Below are 19,430 nucleotides of genomic sequence, written 5' to 3'. Positions count from 1 at the left end.
TATAAAAGAAACAATGAGAATGATCTGCCTCTGAGTTCCCTTTTGTCTTAAAATTGAAATAAGGAGTGCTTTTTGCTATTTTCTTGGCTACCTCTGAAACACAGATACTGAAATTTTGATAATGACTTTGATTATTTGAGCTCAACAAGATAATTTTTAGAAATTTTATTTTGAGATTTAAGGAATATGTGTGAAGGGTAGGTATTTGAAGAGTTAGGATAAAAAGGCCAATATAAAAACTGCACACATGGCTATTCCAGGCAATTGGAAGTGTTCTCTTAAGTCTCTTAACAGAAAAATCTGAAGTGTATTAATTTTATGGACAAAAGGTGTAAGAGCAGTTCTCACACAGTTATTTTAAATAATTTAGAATTTATGTCCTAATGGGTTAAGCAGTACTTTTTCTGACATATGGTTGAAAGAGTTGTCCACAGGCATCTATGTCCCAATTCATAAAAAATTTAGAACTTCAATAATTGTGAAAAATTCCAAGTTTCTTCCAAGAATTACTTATCTCCTTTAAAATAAAATGGGCTGTGGCCCAAAAGAATAGAAGATTCTTTTACTTGTAAATTTTTTTATTCATGAAATATATAAAAGAATAACCACATGTATTTTAAAGGAAATAATAAGATGAATGACTGTACACTCATTACCTGACCTTCTCAGTACCTTTTTTTAAAATGCACTTTGAAAATCTAATTGTCATTCGTAAAGAGTCAAAGTACTTATTTCTGTGTTAATTAACGAAGAGCTTCTGGAAATCAGTAGGAGAACAATCTATTACATAGCATATTAATAGTTCATATAAGAGGATATACAAATAGCTATAAAAATATAGACAGTTGATAACCTTATGCATAATAATAATGCAAATTGAAACAGTACTCAGTTTCCACCTATCAGTTTGGAAGAATTCCAAAAATTTTATCAAATAACTGTTGGTGAGATTATTGGGAAGTAGACATAATCACATCGTTTTTGTAGACTTTCTGTACATTTTAAGTTTCCTTTGTGCCTTTTCCTAATAACATCTTCACTACTTCTCTCAGAGGTTACTACTGTCCTGAACGTGTGTTAGCTGTTCCTTTACTTTCAGTCATTCAACAGATATTGTTGAGCACCTATTATGTGCCAGATACCGGGGTTATGTGTGTATCTGTTACAGGTGTTCTAACCTTTATGTAAATGGAATTGTACTGACTGTAATTTTTTATAACTTGCTTCTTTTCAGCCTTTTTATGATTCAGCCATGTTTATGCATGCATGTAATTGTAGTTTGTTTCATTATTGTGTTGTATTCTGATATATAAATATGCTGTAATTTATTCTACCGTAGATGCTTAGTCCCCCATCCCCTTTTTGACTATTATAAACAATGCAGCCGTGAACATTCTTGTGCATGTCTCCTGTAGAGTTCCTAAGAGTAGAATTATTGCTTTGTAGAGACCTGTACATCCTTAGCTTTATTAGGTAACACCATAGTGTTTTACAAAGTAGTTATATTAAAATGCACTCCCAAAAGTAATATAGTTTTCATTTTTCTTTTTTTTTGTAAGATTTTATTTGTTTCTAGAGGGGAAGGGAGGGAGAAAGAAACGGAGAGAAATTTCAATGTGTGCTTGCCTCTCGTGCACTCCCCCCTGGGGACCTGGCCCACAACCTAGGCATGTGCTCTGACTGGGAATTGAACCAGTGACCCTTTGGTTGCAAGCTGGCACTCAATCCACTCAGCCACACCAGCCAGAGCAGTTTTCATTTTCCTTTTTTTTTCAACACTTAATATTGTCGGACTTAAAACATTATGCCCATTATTGCATATGAAATAGTTTCTAGCTGTACTTTTAATTTGCATTTTCCCAGTTGCTAATAAGATTGAGCATTTTTTCATATTTATTGACCACATTTCTTCTGTGAAATTATTGTTGATGTCTTTTGCTTATTTTCGTTTGGAATATTTCTTATTGATTTGTAGGAGATCTTAACTTTTGTCTATATTTTTAAACATTTTATTTATTTTTAGAGAGAGGAAGAAGAAAGAGGAGAGAAGCATCAATGTGTGGTTGCCTCTCGTGTGCCCCCTACTGGGAACCTGGCCCACAATCCAGGCATGTGCTCTGACTGGGAATCTAACAGATAGCCCTTTGGTTCACAGGCCTGCACTCAATCCACTAGGCCGCACCAGTCAGGGCACTTTTGTCTGTTTTGTATTGTGAATGTCCTCTCCCACTCTGTAGCTTTCTTTAGTGGTATCCTTTAAGGATAGATTTGATATCTTTATTGTAGTTGAATTTTAACACCTATCATAGTTAGTGCATAATATGTCTTGTTAAATAAATCCTGCCCCTCCCCCGGTCAGAAATACATTTTCCTATATCACCTCCTAAAAGTTTTGTGAAGTTTTGCTCTTCACAGTTAACTTTTTCATTAATTTGGAATTGAATTTTAATATGATATGAGGGATCTAATTTGGGGAGGGGTTTAATTTTTTTTCCTTCTGAATAACCAGTCGTCTAAGCACCATTTAGTGAAGAGTTTTCCCTTTTCTCACTGATCAGCAAAGTACCCTCTCACATCAGCTATGTCTAGGTCTGTTTCTAGGATCTTCCATATATCTGATAATCAATTTGTCTAACTGTTTACTAATTACTACATTATCATAATTATTATTATGGCTTTATACTAAGACTTAATGTCTGGTTTGGGAATTCCCCTTATTTTTCTTCTGTACTCTTGACAGTGTGGGTGTCTTGGATCTTCCTCATGCATAAGAACAGCTTGCTACCTTTCATAACAGCTATTGGGACTTTGGAACTGGATTGAATATCTGGATCAATATAGGAAGAATTTATATCTTAAATATATTGAGTCTTCCTATCCATGAATTTGTGCAGCTTCTCCATTTATTTACATCTTATTAATGTCTCTGAATAAAATTTTATAACTTCCTGCACACTGGCCTAGCACATCTTTTGTGGGATTTGTTTTTAGGCACTTTATAAGTATTTTTTTCTGACTATAAACCATGTCTTTTTAATTTTAAAAGTTGCCTTTCCTCCTTAGTTGCTCTTGTGTTATATAAATATTATATAATTTTTTAAATGGGTTTTATAGTAAGCCTCCTTGGCTATATTCTCATTCTTTCGAAAAATTTGTCTGCAAGTTCATTTGGGTTTTGTATGCAAATAATAATTTCATCTACTAATAATAACAGTTTTGTTTTTTCCTTTCAAATTCTCATATATTTAATTTCCAGGGTGTTTAGTACAGTATTAAATAGAAGCCTTAATACTGGGCATTCTTCTATTCTCAATTTTAAAGGAAATACTTTTTCTATTAAGGAAAAACATAAGGAAATATGTTTTTCTATTAAGAATTATATTTGTTCTGTATTTTTATAATTTTTTTAGTTTCTAGAAGTTTTCTTTTATTCCTGCTTTCCTAATTCTTTTTCAAGTGCTAAATTTTATTAAATGCATTAATTCATCTATTGAGATGATTCTATTATTTTCATTTAGTAGGATTTATAGTTGTAAGAACTATTGAGGCTTTCTCATAGTTAATGAATCCATTTTGTTGGACTGTATCTGTACTTTTGGAATTTATCAGCTTTTTAAGTTTTCAAACTTATTTGCATAAAATGTTTATGATATTTTTAAATATAGCTTTAAACTTTCTGTTCTGTTTATAACTGGATTACCCTCTCTTCATTTTTAAGATTATTTATGTGCCTTCTTGTTCTTTTTTCTGATATATCTCCTCAGGGACATGTCAGTTATGTTTTTTTCAGTGACTCCATGTTGTAATAATTAAGATATTTTTGCCAAATTTTCCATTAAAATAGTGGATTTATTTCCCTATGTAATTCAGTCAGCTTTTGTTTTGCAGCTTTTGAGATTATTAAGTGTAGCAACTCTACCTATATACTCTGTATGTTCCTATACCTTCTGGTGAATTAAACCCGATATTAGGTAGCAAGCCTCTTTTTCTCTTGTTAGGCTTTTCATCTTATAGTCCATATGAATACTATAGCTATGTAAGTTTTCTTTTGGTTACTGTTTGTCTAGTATATCTTTTCTCATCTGTTTACTTTCAACTTTCTGGGTACTTGTTCTTAGGTATATCTCTTACAAATAGTATATAGCTGGACTTTGTTTATAATCCAGTTTGACTTTATTTTGTTTTTAATATGTCGGTTCAGACAAGTTGCCTTACCTATATTGTACCTATTACCTGTCAAAAATACTACAATATGTTACCTATATTGTAATTGTTGATATTTTTTCATTGTTACTATCTTACCTTTTAATTTTACTCTTTGTGATTTTTTCTTTTGCTTTTCTAAAAATAGGATTTTTTCCTCTTGTTTTTTTCTAGATAATCTATAACTTCTATTGGTTTGGAATTTGTACATTTTATTTCTAGACTCTTAAGTGATGAATTTTGAAACCTTACCTTGAATGTATTTTTGAGAGTAAAAATTTTAGTAACATTTTTACTGAGCTATAATTTATATTTGGTGAAATTCACCCCTTTGGTGAATGTTGACAGACATATACAGTTATGATGAGATTTTGAGATGACTTTTCTTCTTTAGTTTGTTTATGTGCTGAATTATGTTGATAAATTTTCAAATATTAAACCAACCTTCTATTCCCATTTTATTTTTTAAAATTCCTTTTTTTATTGTATTTTTGTTACCCTTATCCCCATTTTATTTTTTAACTTTATTGTTTATGCTGTTACAGTTGTTCTCAATTTTTCTCCCTTTCTTCACCTCCTCCCAGCCCCACCCTCTCCCTTCCCCAAGCCAGTCCCCATATTGTCCATGTCCATGGGTTGTACATAAATGTTCTTTCGTTAATCTCTGTTTCTGTTTTAAATACTATGTGGTCATTATGTATTCTCTCTTTAATACGTCGTTGGATTTGATTTGCTAATATTTTCTGAGAATTTATACGTTTATGATGATAATACATATTCTGTAACATTTTTCTTACAATGTCTTTGGTTTGATTTCAGGATACTACTGACCTTTTAAAATGAGTTGGAAAATGTTTTTAACACTTCTATTTTCTGGAAGAGTTTGCATACATTTGTATTAGTGTATTTTAAAATGATCAGTTAAATTTTCCAATAAAGCCGTATGGGTCTGGAGTTTTCTTTGTTGAAATGTTTTAAACTAGTAATTCAATGTTTTTCACTGACACAGGACATTGAGGTTACCCTTTTCTTAGTACAGCCACTACGGCTTGCTTTTGGTTATTGTTTGCATGGCATACCTTTACTTTCAACCTTTTTGGGCCTTGAATCTATAGTGTGTCTCTTGTGGACAGCATATAGTGAATTATGTTTTATTATTTATCCTGCTAACCTCTGCTTTTAAATTAGTTTAATCCACTTTTAATATATTTGCTCATAAGTTAGGATGTATGTCCGACATTTTGCTGTTTGTTTTTTATGTCTGATATCCTTTTTGTTTCTTTGTTCCTCAATTGATGACTTATGTTTCTTTAAATGGATATTTTCCAATGTACCAATTAAATTCCCTTGTTTCTTTTGCTATATTATTTTAAGTTATTTTTTCCATGGTTACCCTGAGAATTACAATTAACATCTTAATTTAGAGCAATCTAATTTGGATTAATATCAACTTAATATCAATAATATTTAAAAAGCCCCTGGCCAGGTGACTTTACTCTTACATGAGTAAAGTTGTCTCTTATATGAATAAAAAGAGTAAAAAAAAAAAATTACATTTAAATTGTCTTTTATATGTACCTATGTGGTTACCTTTACTAGTACTCTTTATTTTTTCGTATGGATTCAAGTTACTGTCAATGTCCTTTTATTTCAGTCTGAAGGAATCCCTTTGGTATTTCTTGTAGTGATTGTCTGCTAGTGATGTCCTCACTCAATTCTTGTTTATCGGAGAATGTCTTAATTTCTTCTTTATTTTTGAAGGCTATTTTTGCTAGATACAGAATTATGGTGGACAGTTCTTTTTTCTTTTCAATTTTGAATATGTCATTCTACTGTCTTTTGGCCTTTTTGGTTTTTGATAAGAAATCAGCTATGTTGATCTTATTGAGGATCTATACATCATGAGTCACTCCTTTTGCATTGCTTTCAAGATTCTCTTTGTCTTCAACTTCCCACAGTCTTACTACAGTTTGCCTAGGTGTGGATCTCTTTCATTTTAATTTACTTGGAGTTTGTTCATCTTTTAGATGTGTATATTGTTCATCAAATTTGAGATGCTTTTGGCCACTATTTACTCAAAAAATTCTTCTGTATTTTTCTTGCTTCCTCTTCTGGGACTTCTATTATGCTTCTGCTGGTACATTTGATGGTTGTCTGACTGCATAACCTCAGTCCTAAAGTTCACAGATCCTTTTTTTTTCCTGTCTAATACTGCTCTTGAGCTCTTTTACTGTACTTTTTAACATCATAATTTTTATTTTGTTCCTTTAATTTCTATTTTTTTACTATTCTTTGGTGGGACACTGTTCTTAAATGTTTAATTCTTTAGACATGATTTTCTCTAGCTATTTGGACATATTAAAATATTGTATTTTAAAGTCTTTTCTAGTAAGTCCTTGCTGTGGTTTTTATTGTCCTTGGGGACAATTTATATTGATTGCATTTCCCTCCCTGTGTGTATGGGACATACTCTGTCATTTCTTTGCATGCTTCATTTTTTTTTTTATTTAAGAGCTGGACATTTTAAGTAATGTGGCAACTCTGAAATCAAAATCTCTCTCCTTTCCAGTGTTTTTTGTTGTTGCTACTTTGTTGTTTGTTGTTGTTGCTACTTTGTTGTTTGTTGCTTTACAGACCTTATAACTGATCCTGTGAAGTTTGTATTCTTTATCATGTATGGCCATTGAGCCCTTTATTTATTTTAAAAGATTTTATTTATTTATTTTTAGAGAGAAGGGGAGTGACAGGGAGATAAACATCGATGTAAGAGAGAAACATCTATTGGTTACCTCTCGCCCCATCTGGGGACTGAACCTGATAGCCTAGGCTTGTGCTCTGACCAGGAATCAAACCTTTTGCTTTGTGGGACAACACCCAACCAACTGAGCCACACCAGGCAGGGCAAGCCCTTCATTTAATTTGGTGATCAGAGATTTTTTTAAATGCCCAGAACCAATAAATTTTCTACTCTTGGCTAAGTGGTTCTGTGTGTGTTTTGGGAACACCTGAGTATACCTTCAGTTCTCAACCAGGAAGTTTATAAGTCTGCCTTAGCCTTCACTTTATATTTGTGCATAGCCTGAAGGTCAGAAAGTGGCAAGAGGTCAGGCTGTTTTTAGTTTTTCCCTAAGCATGTGCATAGTGCTTCATATATATATGGCCTTCTGGGTTCCCCCAAAACATGTAAGAGCTTTTCAAAACCTTTATTGGTATCTTATTTCCAAGCTTTTTTTGGGTGGTCTGTTTAGGTGGTCTGTGCTTCATTTGCTTCCATGACCTCAGGTAGTCACAAAGTTAAAACATTTTTCATTAATGGTTTCCTCAAACATGCTCCCAAAACCTTTCTCTCCTCTCTAGCAGAAGTCTTTTGGCAAGAGTCAAGGAACCAGTACCTGGGTCAGGTAAAGGCCAGTCTTTGAAAGAAAGTCTCCAGCTTGGTTTTGGTAGCTCCAGTGGTTCCAAGCTGCTTTGGCAATGAAGGGATCAGGAGAAGTTAAAACTCCACAAATCACTGTTTTTACCCATATTCGTCTTTCTTCCTCAGTAAATACTCCCTGGATTGCTGCAATCATTTGGTTAATTTCCAGAGTTCTGAAGTAATTGATTCTGACAATCAGAATCAATTTTTGCTTCTTCTTGTTGTTACTGCTTTTGTGGAGGGACAAATTTTTGGAAGGACAAATTTTTGAAGGTTCTTACTTTGCCATTTTTCCAAGTTTTTTATCAATTTCTTTTTGAGTGAGTTATGGTAATTTCTGTCTTTCAAGGTATTTGTTAATTTCTTCTAAGTCATTGAATTTATGGGCATATTTTTAAAATATTTCTTATTCTTTTACTGTCTAATGGATTGTTCCCTCTTTGCTTCTTAATATTTATAGGTTGTATCTTTTTGTTCTGGTCAAAGATAGGTTTATTAATTCATTACCTCTTTTTCAGAGTACCATGTTTTGTGTTCAGTAGTAATCTCTTGTTTTTATATTTTAAATTTTACTGATTTTTTTCTCTTCCTCTGCTTTCTTTGGGGATCGTTTGCTCTTATTGTTTTAGATTCTTAATATTGAAATTAGATCATTGATTTTAGGTCTTTATTTTGTAATGTAACCGTCAATGCCATAAATTTTGCTGTAAACACCAAGTTAGGTGCATCCTACAAAGTTTGATAATGTGTTTTTATTTTAATTCAGTTATAACATTTTAAATTCCCATGTGACTTCTTTGACCCCATGGATAATTTAGAAGTGTGATATTCATGTGCACTTCTTTGTGCAAAAATATGAATGCATATTTTTCTGGTTTTGAGTAGAATATTATGTAAATATCATTCAAGTTGGTTGACAGTATCATTCTGGTCTTCATCTTTACTGATTTACTGATAGTTCTGTTCCTCATGTCTACAGCTCCAATTAATGTATATTAAGATTTTTTATTCTAATTCTCTTATTATTTCATGTTTTACATCTTTTTGATTCTTAGTGATGCCTTTTGGGTAATTTCTTTGCTTTTTTTTCTTTTCACTAATTTTGTTTTCAGCTGTATGTAATCTGCCTAACTCATTCATCATATTTTTTCCCTAGCATTTTATTGAGTATACTAAAGTATGTAGCTTGACTAATTTTGATAAAAGTATACACATATGTAACCATTGCCTTACTCAAGATATAAAACATTTTGTCAGCCCAGAACAGTTCCTTTTCCTACTATCAAGGCTGCTGGAAACTGCTAACTAGATTTTCATTGTAGTTGTACAATTTTACACTCCCACCAGCAATTTCTGAGAATTTCAAGTACTGCACATTTCTTTTTAACACTTTGGTTAATACTTTGTAATTTTATCCATTTTGGTGGTGGGGTGTTGCATTGAAGACTTTGTTTTTTAATAGCTAGAACCTTCATTTATGGAATTTCTATGGGTTTTATTTTTTCAGCTCTCTTTGCCAGACATTTACATGCTTGCCTTAACAAATACCACCTTTATTTCTTAATGAATATATAGACTGTTAACAACATCTTATCTTTTGGTAAGAGTAGGATAAATCTGCATTCTTAGTATTCAGATATCCTTGATCAGTATCATTAAAAATTCTTTTTCTTTCTTTTTTTTAAAGATTGTATTTATTTATTGTTTATTTTTTTAGGGAGGGAGAAAAAGAGAGAGAAACATCAATGTGTGGTTGCTGGGGGCTGTGGCCTGCAACCCAGGCATGTACCCTGACTGGGATTTGAACCTGTGATACTTTGGTTCACAGCCCATGCTCAATCCACTGAACTACGCCAGCCAGGGCAAAAAAAAATTCTTTTTCTTTATTGTTGTTCAGGTGCAGTTGTCTCCATTCCTCCCCTCCCACCTCACCTACCCTATCTCCTATCCTCAGTTCTTCCTTTCATCTCTCATTTTACTAACTCATCTTGGTAACGGGTTTTCTTGTTCACTTGAAATATCTTCCTTTTCTCATCTGTAATATAAATATTCCAACTAGGATGACTCTCCCTCTCCTTTATATCATTCATTCTTTCTCATAAGGGCTTTTTGTTTTTCAGTTAAAATACTGTCCTCAAAGACAAATACAGAACCTATAGTGGTTACTTAAAGTGCCAAGTTGTGATATTACCTAAGAATTGAGCAAGATTAATATTTATATGATTATGTATACATGTGATTTTCACAAACATAAATGATAAGGATATAATATAAATAGTGGCATGTGGGAAAAATAACTCTTAAAGTTTTTCTTTATGAAAACCAGAGCATTTCTTTAAATTCAAGTTATTTATGTTTTGATTAAATATAGTAAAATTCACTATATAAAATTATGTTTTTTTGGTCTGGTCTTACTATTGTAAGTCTTACATATTATATTTTTGTCTTCTGCTTTAGGCAATCCTTTATCACAGGATATTCTCAATTTATACCAGGACCCAGATGGAACCCGAAAGCTACTGAACTTTATGCTTGACAATCTTGCAGGTAATTTTTAGTGCTAAAGCAATAAACTCTACATATATTACTATTAACTAATGTGTCACATTTTACTTAAGAGTATCTGACCATTTTTTATAAGTGCTTATAGGTGTGCCGTTCCTGCCATTAGTATATCCCAGGGTAGTGGGATATTCTTTTCCTACACTGAGTGCTTTTTCTATTAACCAAGCAGTATGTAAGGAACTTTTGTTTCATTCTCTCCTTTAATCTTTATAAGATTACCTAGGAGGTAGGAATTTTTATTGGCATTGTACAGGCAAATTCTGAGATACAGAAAGTAAAGCAATTTACCCAACTAAACACAGCTAGTTAATGACCGCTGTGAATCCAGGACATCACTTCTCTTTTGGTTAGAGTTTACACTTTATTTTTCGGCTCTCTCATATTTAACCTTTCTGCTCCCCTCTATGTTAGTATTTCCGTCTGTTTGCTTGCTTTAAGTTTATTTTGTTCTCTTTCTTATTCAGTGTAACAACTTAGATTGTTGATTTGAGACCTTTCCTTTTATATTAATATAAGCATATAGCATTATAAATGTACCTTGCAGATCTGTTTTAGTTGCATTCTACAAATTTTGATATGTTGTGTTTTTTATTTCCATTCTGTTTAATATATTTTTAAAAAATTCTCTTTGAGCCATGGCTGGTATGGCTCAGTGGATTGAGTGCCAGCCTGGGAACTGAAAGGTCACAGGTTTGATTCCCAGTCAAGGCACATGCCTGGGTTGTGGGCCAGGCCTCCATTTGGAGTGTGCAAGAATCTGATGTGTCTTTCCCTCTCTTTCTCACTCCCTCGCTATAAAAAAAATAAATAAAATCTTTTAAAAATTTCTTCTTTGATTCTTTGTCTTGGACTCATAAATTATTTACAAATGTTTACTTTTCTGTTGTATTTTATTATTGTTTGAGTCTAATTTACTGAGTTTTATATTTTGAAGCTTTGTTGTTTGGTAGATAACATTTAGGATTGTTACATTTTCTTTGTGGCTTGATCTTTTCAATCATTATGTAATGACCTTTCTTGTTTCTAGTATTTACTCTGCTCTTAAGTATACTTTATCTGATAATAATATAAACACTCTGACTTTTTTGTGTAATGTGGGTATAGTCTTTTTCTCTCCTCATACTTATAGACAGCATACAGTTTAGTCATGTGTCATGTTTTTTAATCTATTCCATCAAGATTAAACTTTTATAATTTGTGTATCGAAACCATTTACATATAGTTTAATTGTAAATATGTATAACTTAAGTTTACCATTTTAGTACTTGTTTTCTGATTGTTTCCTGTCTTTCTTCTTCCTTCATTTATCTCTCTTGTTTTCCTGTGGATTACTTAAACATATTTTGGGATTCTATCTTGTTTTATTTTTGCTGTTTTTAAGTACATTGTCTTTATAATTTTTTTCTTTATAATTTTCTTAGTGGTTGCTCTAAATATCACAACATCCATACTTAGCATAGTCTACTGATAATGGCATTTTATCACATAAATGAATTATTGATGCCTTACTTCCATTTATGTTTCTACAATCTTCCCACTTTTAAATGTACAAGAGGGGACCTCCCTCAAAAAACAGAATTTATTTTTTTAAATCACGTATTTATTCTTACATGTTTAAACTTAAATAACCTTCAAAGTACTCTCCATTTGATGGAATACACCTATCGAGATGTTTTTTCCACTGCTCAAAACAGTTTTTATAATTATGTTTTATTATGTTCTTACAGTTATCCCAATTTTTCCTTCTTTTCCCCTCTCCACCCAGCACCCCCCATTCCCTCAGGCAATCCCTACAACTTTGTTCACGTCCACTGGTCATGTGTATAAATTTTGTGGCTACTCCATTTCCTGTATTGTACTTTATACCCCCCGGGCTATTCTGTAAAACCACCAGTTTGTACTTCCTAATTTGAACTTGTTGATTTGGATGACTTTTAGTGTTCCTGGCATTTCTTGTTTCACCTTTTCCACATTGGCAAAATGTTTCCCTTTTCAGACTTTTTCATTCAGGGAAACAAACGGGAAAGAAAGTCAATCAGGGTGAGATTGGGTGAATAGGGAGGGTGGGTCACGGGTGGGGGGGGTCATGCTGTTTTTTGGTCAAAAACTGCTGAACACTCAGTACAGTGTGGGAAGGTGCACTCAGACATCGCCCATCATGAAATGGGCAAACATAGGAAGAGTCTTCAAAAAAATTCACTGAAGCCCATGCAGTCTCCCACAAGAACACCAGCTGGCACATGGTACAGATGGGTTCCTAGAATACTCACCCAGCGACAGAAGCCTGTACTACAAGGGACCCACCCTCCAGAAGATAATTCCAGTATTTTGGGGTTTCCCAGTTGTCTCTGGTGTTTTTCCTACCTATGCTGAGGGCCACACAGATGTGGTTTGTGCTTCAACTATCATTTTAAGAAGCTCGTGTGGAGAAGGATGATCTATTAAATTAACTCCTATTTTTTTACTTGTTCCTTGTTTGTTTTTTTAATATTCTAATTTTTCTGTATTTTCTTTCTGCTAAGAGAGATTCCTTTACCATTCATTTCTCAAGGGCAGATTTGCTAGCAACAAAGTCTCTTAGTTTTCTTATGATAACATCTTTATTTCCCCTAGATTTCTGAAGGATAATTTTATTGAATACAGAACTTGTGTTTGATGCTTTTCTTTCAGCACTTAAAAAATGGTGTACCAATTTCTCTGGCCACCATGTTTTCAGAAAAGAAACCTGTTGTTCCCTTATAGGTAATGTGTAATTTCTATTTGATATATTTGAGAGTTTTGTGTTTAATTTTCAGTTTAATTATAATGTGTCTTGATGTGGATTTGTTTGGGTTTATATTCTACTTGAAGTTTGCTTACCTTCTTAAATTTGTAGACATATGTCATTTACTAAATTTGGGAATTTTTAGTCATAGTCTCTGAAGAATAGTGTTTAAATCTACATTCCTCTTCCCCTTCTTCTGGTCTCTGAATATATGAATTTAGAGCTTTTGTGATAGTCCCACAGGTCTCAAGCTTCATTTACTATTTTTCTAGTTTATTTTCTTTTTATATTAAATAAATTTTATTGGTTCTTAAATTCAATCATTTTATCTTTTTAAATCTTCATTATTGTGCTTTTTCTGTGAGTTTATTATTTTGTTTATTGTATTCTTTCAGTTCAATAATTTCAGTTTGGTCCTTTTTATTTTTATATGTTTATTTTTCATTTTGAAAGACCTTTTAATTTTCAGGTAAACAAAAATAAAGCAAGACATTTAGATATCCAGGACCTTGGGAGGGTTGTGAATCAGAGGCATAGTATATGGGATGCATCCTTTTCTCATACTGGGCACAAATATGGCCTCTGCCCTTGGCCATGGAGAGAACACTTCTCCCCATTCAGGTTGCTGCTCTGGCTGCCCAAGATGCAGTGGGCTGAAAACACTCTGGTTTTAGTGAGGGAGGCCAATGTCCCAGACACCCAGGCTTAAGGCCAAAACACCATTTATTTTATAAACAACACTTAAAATTCTCATGGTTCTGGGGATCTGATGTCGGGATCAAGATATTGGCAGGGTTGGTTCCTTCTGGGAGGCTCGATGAAGAATCTGTTGTGGGCTTCACTCTGAGCTTTTTGGGGACACCTCAAATTCTTGGCATTTGTTGCTTTGTGTCTGCTTTGTCCCAATCTCTGATTCCATTGTCACATGGCTTCTGAGTGCCCAGTTTGGTCCTTTTTAAAACATGTAACTTAGGCTTCCTTGCTGGGGGTTTCTTTATTTGTCTCAAGAGAATTTGTAATTGTTTCCAGAAGCAGCTTTACCATAGCTGCTCTAAAATATGTCAGATAATTTCAACATCTGGATTATCTCTGTTGGTGTTTGTTGGAGTCTTGTGTAAGTAATTATTTTCCTGATCTTTGGTGTGACCAATAATTTTCAGCTGTACCCTGGATATTTGGAATATTAAGTTAGGAGATTCCTGTTGATTTTTAAATTTCAGTTTTAGCTGGCAGTTGCCCGGTTTAGTTTTACCATATAGTTTTTGTCAGCCTTTCCAGGCTCATGTGATTCTATTACTGTGAGCACACCATGCCCAGTGCTGCTGACCCCTGTGAGGTGCAGGATGGGTTGGCTCTCTTGGGCTGTGCTAGAGTGGTTGCCATCAGCAACATTGAATCACCCACATTGCCAAAAAAGAAAGGAACAGAGAGAAACTACAAAAGTAGCTGGTAAATAACAAAATGGGTAATAAGTACATGCCTAATAATAATTACATTAAAGGGTGAAGGGCTGGAAACAAATATTCCAAGCAAATGGACAGGAAAAAAAAAGCTGGAGTAGCAATACTCATATCAGACAAAATAGACTTCAAAGAAAGGGCCAGAAAAAGAGACCCAGAAGGTCACTTCATAATACTCAAGGGAAGAGTCCATCAAGAAGACATAAACATTGTAAATATATATGCACTCAACATAGGAGCACCCAAATACATAAAGAAAATTTTGGAGGACTTCAAGAAGGATGTTGACAGCAACGCAATTATGGTAGGGATTTCAACACCCCACTGTCAAAAATGGATAGATCTTCCAAACAAAATATCAACAAAGATATTGAAGCATTTAACAATGTTCTAGATCAAATGGACTTAACTGATATATACAGAGAGAGCCTTTCATGCCAAAGAAATAATTACACTAAAGGATCATAAGAAACTACTATGAACAATTATATGCCAACAAATTAGATAACCTAGAAGAAATAAATTCCCAGGAACATAGACCCTATCAAGACAATTTTGATGAGATACAAAATCTGAATAGACTGATTAGTAGTAATCAAAAACCTCCCAACAAAAAAAAAGTCCAGGACCAGATGGTGTCACTATTGAATTCTACCAAATATTCAAAGGAGGCTTAATACCAATCTTTCTCAAACTCTTCCAAATAATAGAAGATGAAGGAACTCTTCCAAACTTATTTTATGATCAGCATTACCCTAATTCCAAAATCAGACAAGAATGCCCCAAGAAGAGATAAATCAAGTGGTTTGATTTATCCTAGGTATGTAAAGGTGGTTCACCATCTGCATTAACAAAATGAAGGATGAAGTCAAATGATCATCTCAGTAGATGCAGAAAAACATTTGACAAATTCAACATGTATTTTATGATAAAAACCCTTAAAGTGGATATAGAGGTAATGTACCTCAAAATAGTAAAGGCCATAAGTGACAAGCCCACAGCTAACATCATACTCAATGGTGAAAATTCGAAAGCATTTCCTATAATAGCAGCAACATTACAAGGAAACCCAATCTCTCTGCTTCTATGTAACATAATATTGGAAGTCTGAGCCAGAACAGTTAAGAAAGAAAAAGAAATAAAAGACATCCAAATTGTAAAGGAAGAAGCAAAACTGTCACTATTCGCAGATGGCATAATATTATATTTAGAAAACCCTAAAGACTTTGTAAAAAAAAAAAAAACAACCATTGGAACTAATAAATGAATTCAATAAAGTTGAAGTACACAAAATCAATACACAAAAATGCTGCATTTCCATACACCAATAATGAAGTATCAGAAAGAGAAATAAAGAAAACATTCCCATTTATAGTTGCATCAAAAAGAATAAAATACCTAGGAATAAATTTAACCCAGGGTGAAAGACATATATATTGAAAACAAGACACTAATGAAAGAAATTGAAGAAGACATAAGTAAGTGGAAATATATTTTGTGTTCATGGATTGGAGGAATCAGTATTGTTACAATGTCCATACTACCCAAGCAATCTCCAGATTCAGTGTAAACCTTATCAAAATTACAAATGACATTTTTCAAAGAACTAGAACAATAATCATATTATTTGTATGGGACCACATACACATACACACACACAAAAAAACCCAAATAGCTAAAACAGACATCCTCTAGGTAGGCTTTTAATACAAGAATGGTTAGTAAGGTGATATTTCAAAATCTTGGATGCTTTCGTGGACATTTCTGTGGCTGGATGAAGATGGAATGTTTTTGTTTTAAAGAAATACATTTCTCAGCCATTAATACCCCTGGCAAATCTGCAAACTTGCTTCAGATTGTTTTGTAATTGAAAATTTTTTAAAAGAAGGAAGAAAAGGGAGTTGTTCAATCTTAACTTAATGAATTTTCTTTCTTCTGATAGTTGGGTAATATTTAGTTCCATGGTATTAATAATACCATGACCATATCTGAGCATTTAATGTATAACCAATGTCATTTTTTGTACAATCTAGTTATTTTTTATCTCTTGCTTTGTGTTGATGTTATGAAAGATTTAAATTAGGAAATTAAGGCCCATTAGAAAATAGGCCCCAGCTGGTGTGGCTCTGGATTAAGCAGAGGTCTGCAAACCAAAGAAAATACATTAATTTTTACTATATACTCATATGTGTTGTTTTCTATTTTAAAGACATTTGAATGTTTGCCTTTCTTAGTGGCTCAGTTAGTTGGGTGTTGTCCCAGTACACCAGCACACCAAAAGGTTGTGGCAACTGATCAATGTTTCTCTCTCATACCAAGTTTCTCTCTCTCCACCCTCTCCCACCCGACCCCCAAAATCAGTAAACACACATTCTTGGGTGAGGATTTAAAAAAAAAAGATATTTGAGTATTTTAATCACCAATATGTTGGAACTTCATATAGCTTTGATTTCCTTAGCAGGGAACAAGGCTAAGTCAATGTGTAATTAAGATGTAAAAACCCAATTAAGGTTTTAAATAGTTACTTTTCATAAATACAATATAAGTGGAAGTGCCATTGAGTTTCTTAATATTCTTTTTGTATATTATGTGTTTTCTGCATTGCTCTTCTTAAACTTCCTTTGGCTTATAAATTTTCATTATATTTTTAAGTCAGTTTGTGGGTCATTACAACTGAAGAGAAAACAAATTGATTTGATATTATAAAGTAAATGATACTGATTTTAGTAATCGTCTTATGTTAAACTTTTGTTTTTTTAGTTCATCCAGAGCAGCTTCCTCCGAGGCCATGGATTACATTAAAAGAACGAGACCAAATTCTGCCATCAGGTAGTTTTTATCTTTCCTTGACTTTTTAAAGGAATACTTGAAATGCCATTTGAGCATTGCGGTATAATGAACAAGCCTTCATTTTATTGATGTCTTATGTACAAGAATCTCCTGTCTTTCACAGTGATGCATCTCTTGGTTTTATAATGATTCCTGTTAGAATGGCTATTTTGTGTTAGAATGACATCTTCACACAGGGTATTGGGAGATGTAAAGGAAAAAAAAAAGAGTAATAATGAATCTTCTGAAAAATGTAACCTGCTTAGGTACTTAAATTTTTCTCGAGAAGGTAGTCTTATAACCCTTGTGAAAGAATAATTTAGACTGGATCGGTATTTGCTATATTGGAAACAAAATATAATGCCAGGCCGGTGGTTTAGAAATGGTACAGGTTGAGTATTTGAACAATTTAAGAAATATGATTTAGCACTTCTAGAACTGCAGTAATGTAGAAAATATAAACCTTTATTACTTCTTTATGGAGACCAATAATGATATGACATCATTTATAGGGTTTTTTACTGCTCATTAAGACATATTATGATTGGGAATTCTACTTTAAAAAAGTTATAAATTGGTATTTCTCCAATTGCCTTCTCTTTAATCACAAGAATAATAGTTTCCATGGTATCTAATTTCATTACAAAATTTAGAAATAAAAATTTTACTATTTTAATATGAAGATTAAACCAATCTCTGAATACTGATTCTTTAATGATTTTTGATGGGTAAATCACAGAGTTCATTATGTACTTTTTAAGCCTTTCTGTTTGTGAGGGGGTTTTTCTAGTTATGAAGTAAGAGGATTCAGAAAAAAATCATTTGCTTTGATATTGGGAAATGTGGGCAGTAGAACATCTTCATGGTTCTATTTGTTTTTTAATAATACTGAGAAATATTATAATACATTTCTGTCTCCCAGAAGTAATCATTTTAAGCCACCACACTGTAGATCCACAGTATCAGCCTGTGTTAAGAGACACTGGGTCAATGCCACAAATAACATTTTGTTATCAGGATATACATTGGTGGAGTGAAAAAAGAGTACCTAAGATTTTCTGTGAAGCCTTAAGTTAGGCAGATGTTATGTTTAGCCTTAAGTTAAGATAGATTTTATGTTTAGCCTTCCCTAATGCTCAATTAATTAGTTCCTTTCTGGTATTAAAAACACCATTTTAAAGTTAGTCAAAGCAACCCCTTTTCGAGCATGAGTGAACATAATTTTGAAGGAAAGCATTGTTGTTGTTACTGCATAACTACGTTTCCATTAGGAAAAGAAACAACAGAAACAAGTTTTCAGTTGGTTGTTGAATTCTCAGAGTAATGTGTTCTTGGATTTTTCTTATTGAAAAACAAGTGTGGATTTTTCTTGAGATGTATGGTGCTTCACTGAGTAGACTCTGAGTGCTAAAAAAATATATTAAAAATGTCTTTTACTTCTGGTGTATAGGGAGATATGGATCATAAACAATGATGGCTAAGGGTAATCTATAACTACAAAATTATAATTATTAAACTATGTAAGATTAAATACAAAAGAGTGAAAAGGGTACCAGTAACAAAATTGCTACCAGTCAGGTCCCTAGGGGACCATTGAACTAAGTTTGTCTTAATTCTTTTACCATCATCTGAATCTGAAACAACTTTAATCATGTTACTTTATTACTTGGATTTCTCACCTTTTATTTAAATATGTGATTCTGAACTGTGTCTGCTCATTTTAATCATCTGGGATACTTTTTATAAATATGAATACCCAGATCCTACTATATGGACTTAATTTGTCTGAGCAGAACCCTGGGTATCAGCTGTTTTTGTTTATTTGTTTTTAAAGCTCTGTAGACTGATTCTAGTAGGCAGCTAGGACAAAGAATTACTGGTTAAGATACTGGCTTTTCAAACTGATATGCATGTTATGTGAATCACCTGATAATTTTGTTAAATTGCAGATTCTGATTTAATAGGTTTTGGGGGACCAAAAGATTCTTCATTTGTAAGATAACTGATGTCTGGTCCTTAGAGTACACACTTTTGAGTAGCAAGAATACAGACTAGGTTCTCCCAACTATTAGTTTGCTCACAGTCTTTTTATAGTTCAGGGGCATTTTAAAATGAGAATCTAATTTCAGAAATGAACAACTTGATTTGGCAACAAGGATTCTTTTATAACTTCCCTTGGTTAGTCCATGTT

At 33.0% G+C, this 19,430-nt stretch overlaps 1 protein-coding gene across 5 annotated transcripts in view; it reads left to right on the top strand.

Moving 5' to 3' along the window:
• The window catches only part of CNOT6L (CCR4-NOT transcription complex subunit 6 like), a 91,322-nt gene that overhangs the window by 39,568 nt on the left and 32,324 nt on the right, over positions 1–19,430 (top strand). For all 5 annotated transcript variants that reach the window (XM_036022548.1, XM_028506965.2, XM_036022546.1 and 2 more), the window contains 2 exons: positions 10,079–10,168; positions 17,171–17,239. In XM_036022548.1, the coding sequence (XP_035878441.1) occupies positions 10,079–10,168; positions 17,171–17,239 (159 nt within the window). The remainder of the gene's footprint in view (positions 1–10,078; positions 10,169–17,170; positions 17,240–19,430) is intronic.

This window comes from Phyllostomus discolor, chromosome 1 (genome assembly GCF_004126475.2).
Source record: "Phyllostomus discolor isolate MPI-MPIP mPhyDis1 chromosome 1, mPhyDis1.pri.v3, whole genome shotgun sequence".
NCBI classification, from domain to species: domain Eukaryota; kingdom Metazoa; phylum Chordata; class Mammalia; order Chiroptera; family Phyllostomidae; genus Phyllostomus; species Phyllostomus discolor.
The sequence above is the reverse complement of the archived record's forward strand: the minus strand, read 5'-3'. Positions and strand labels throughout refer to the sequence as shown.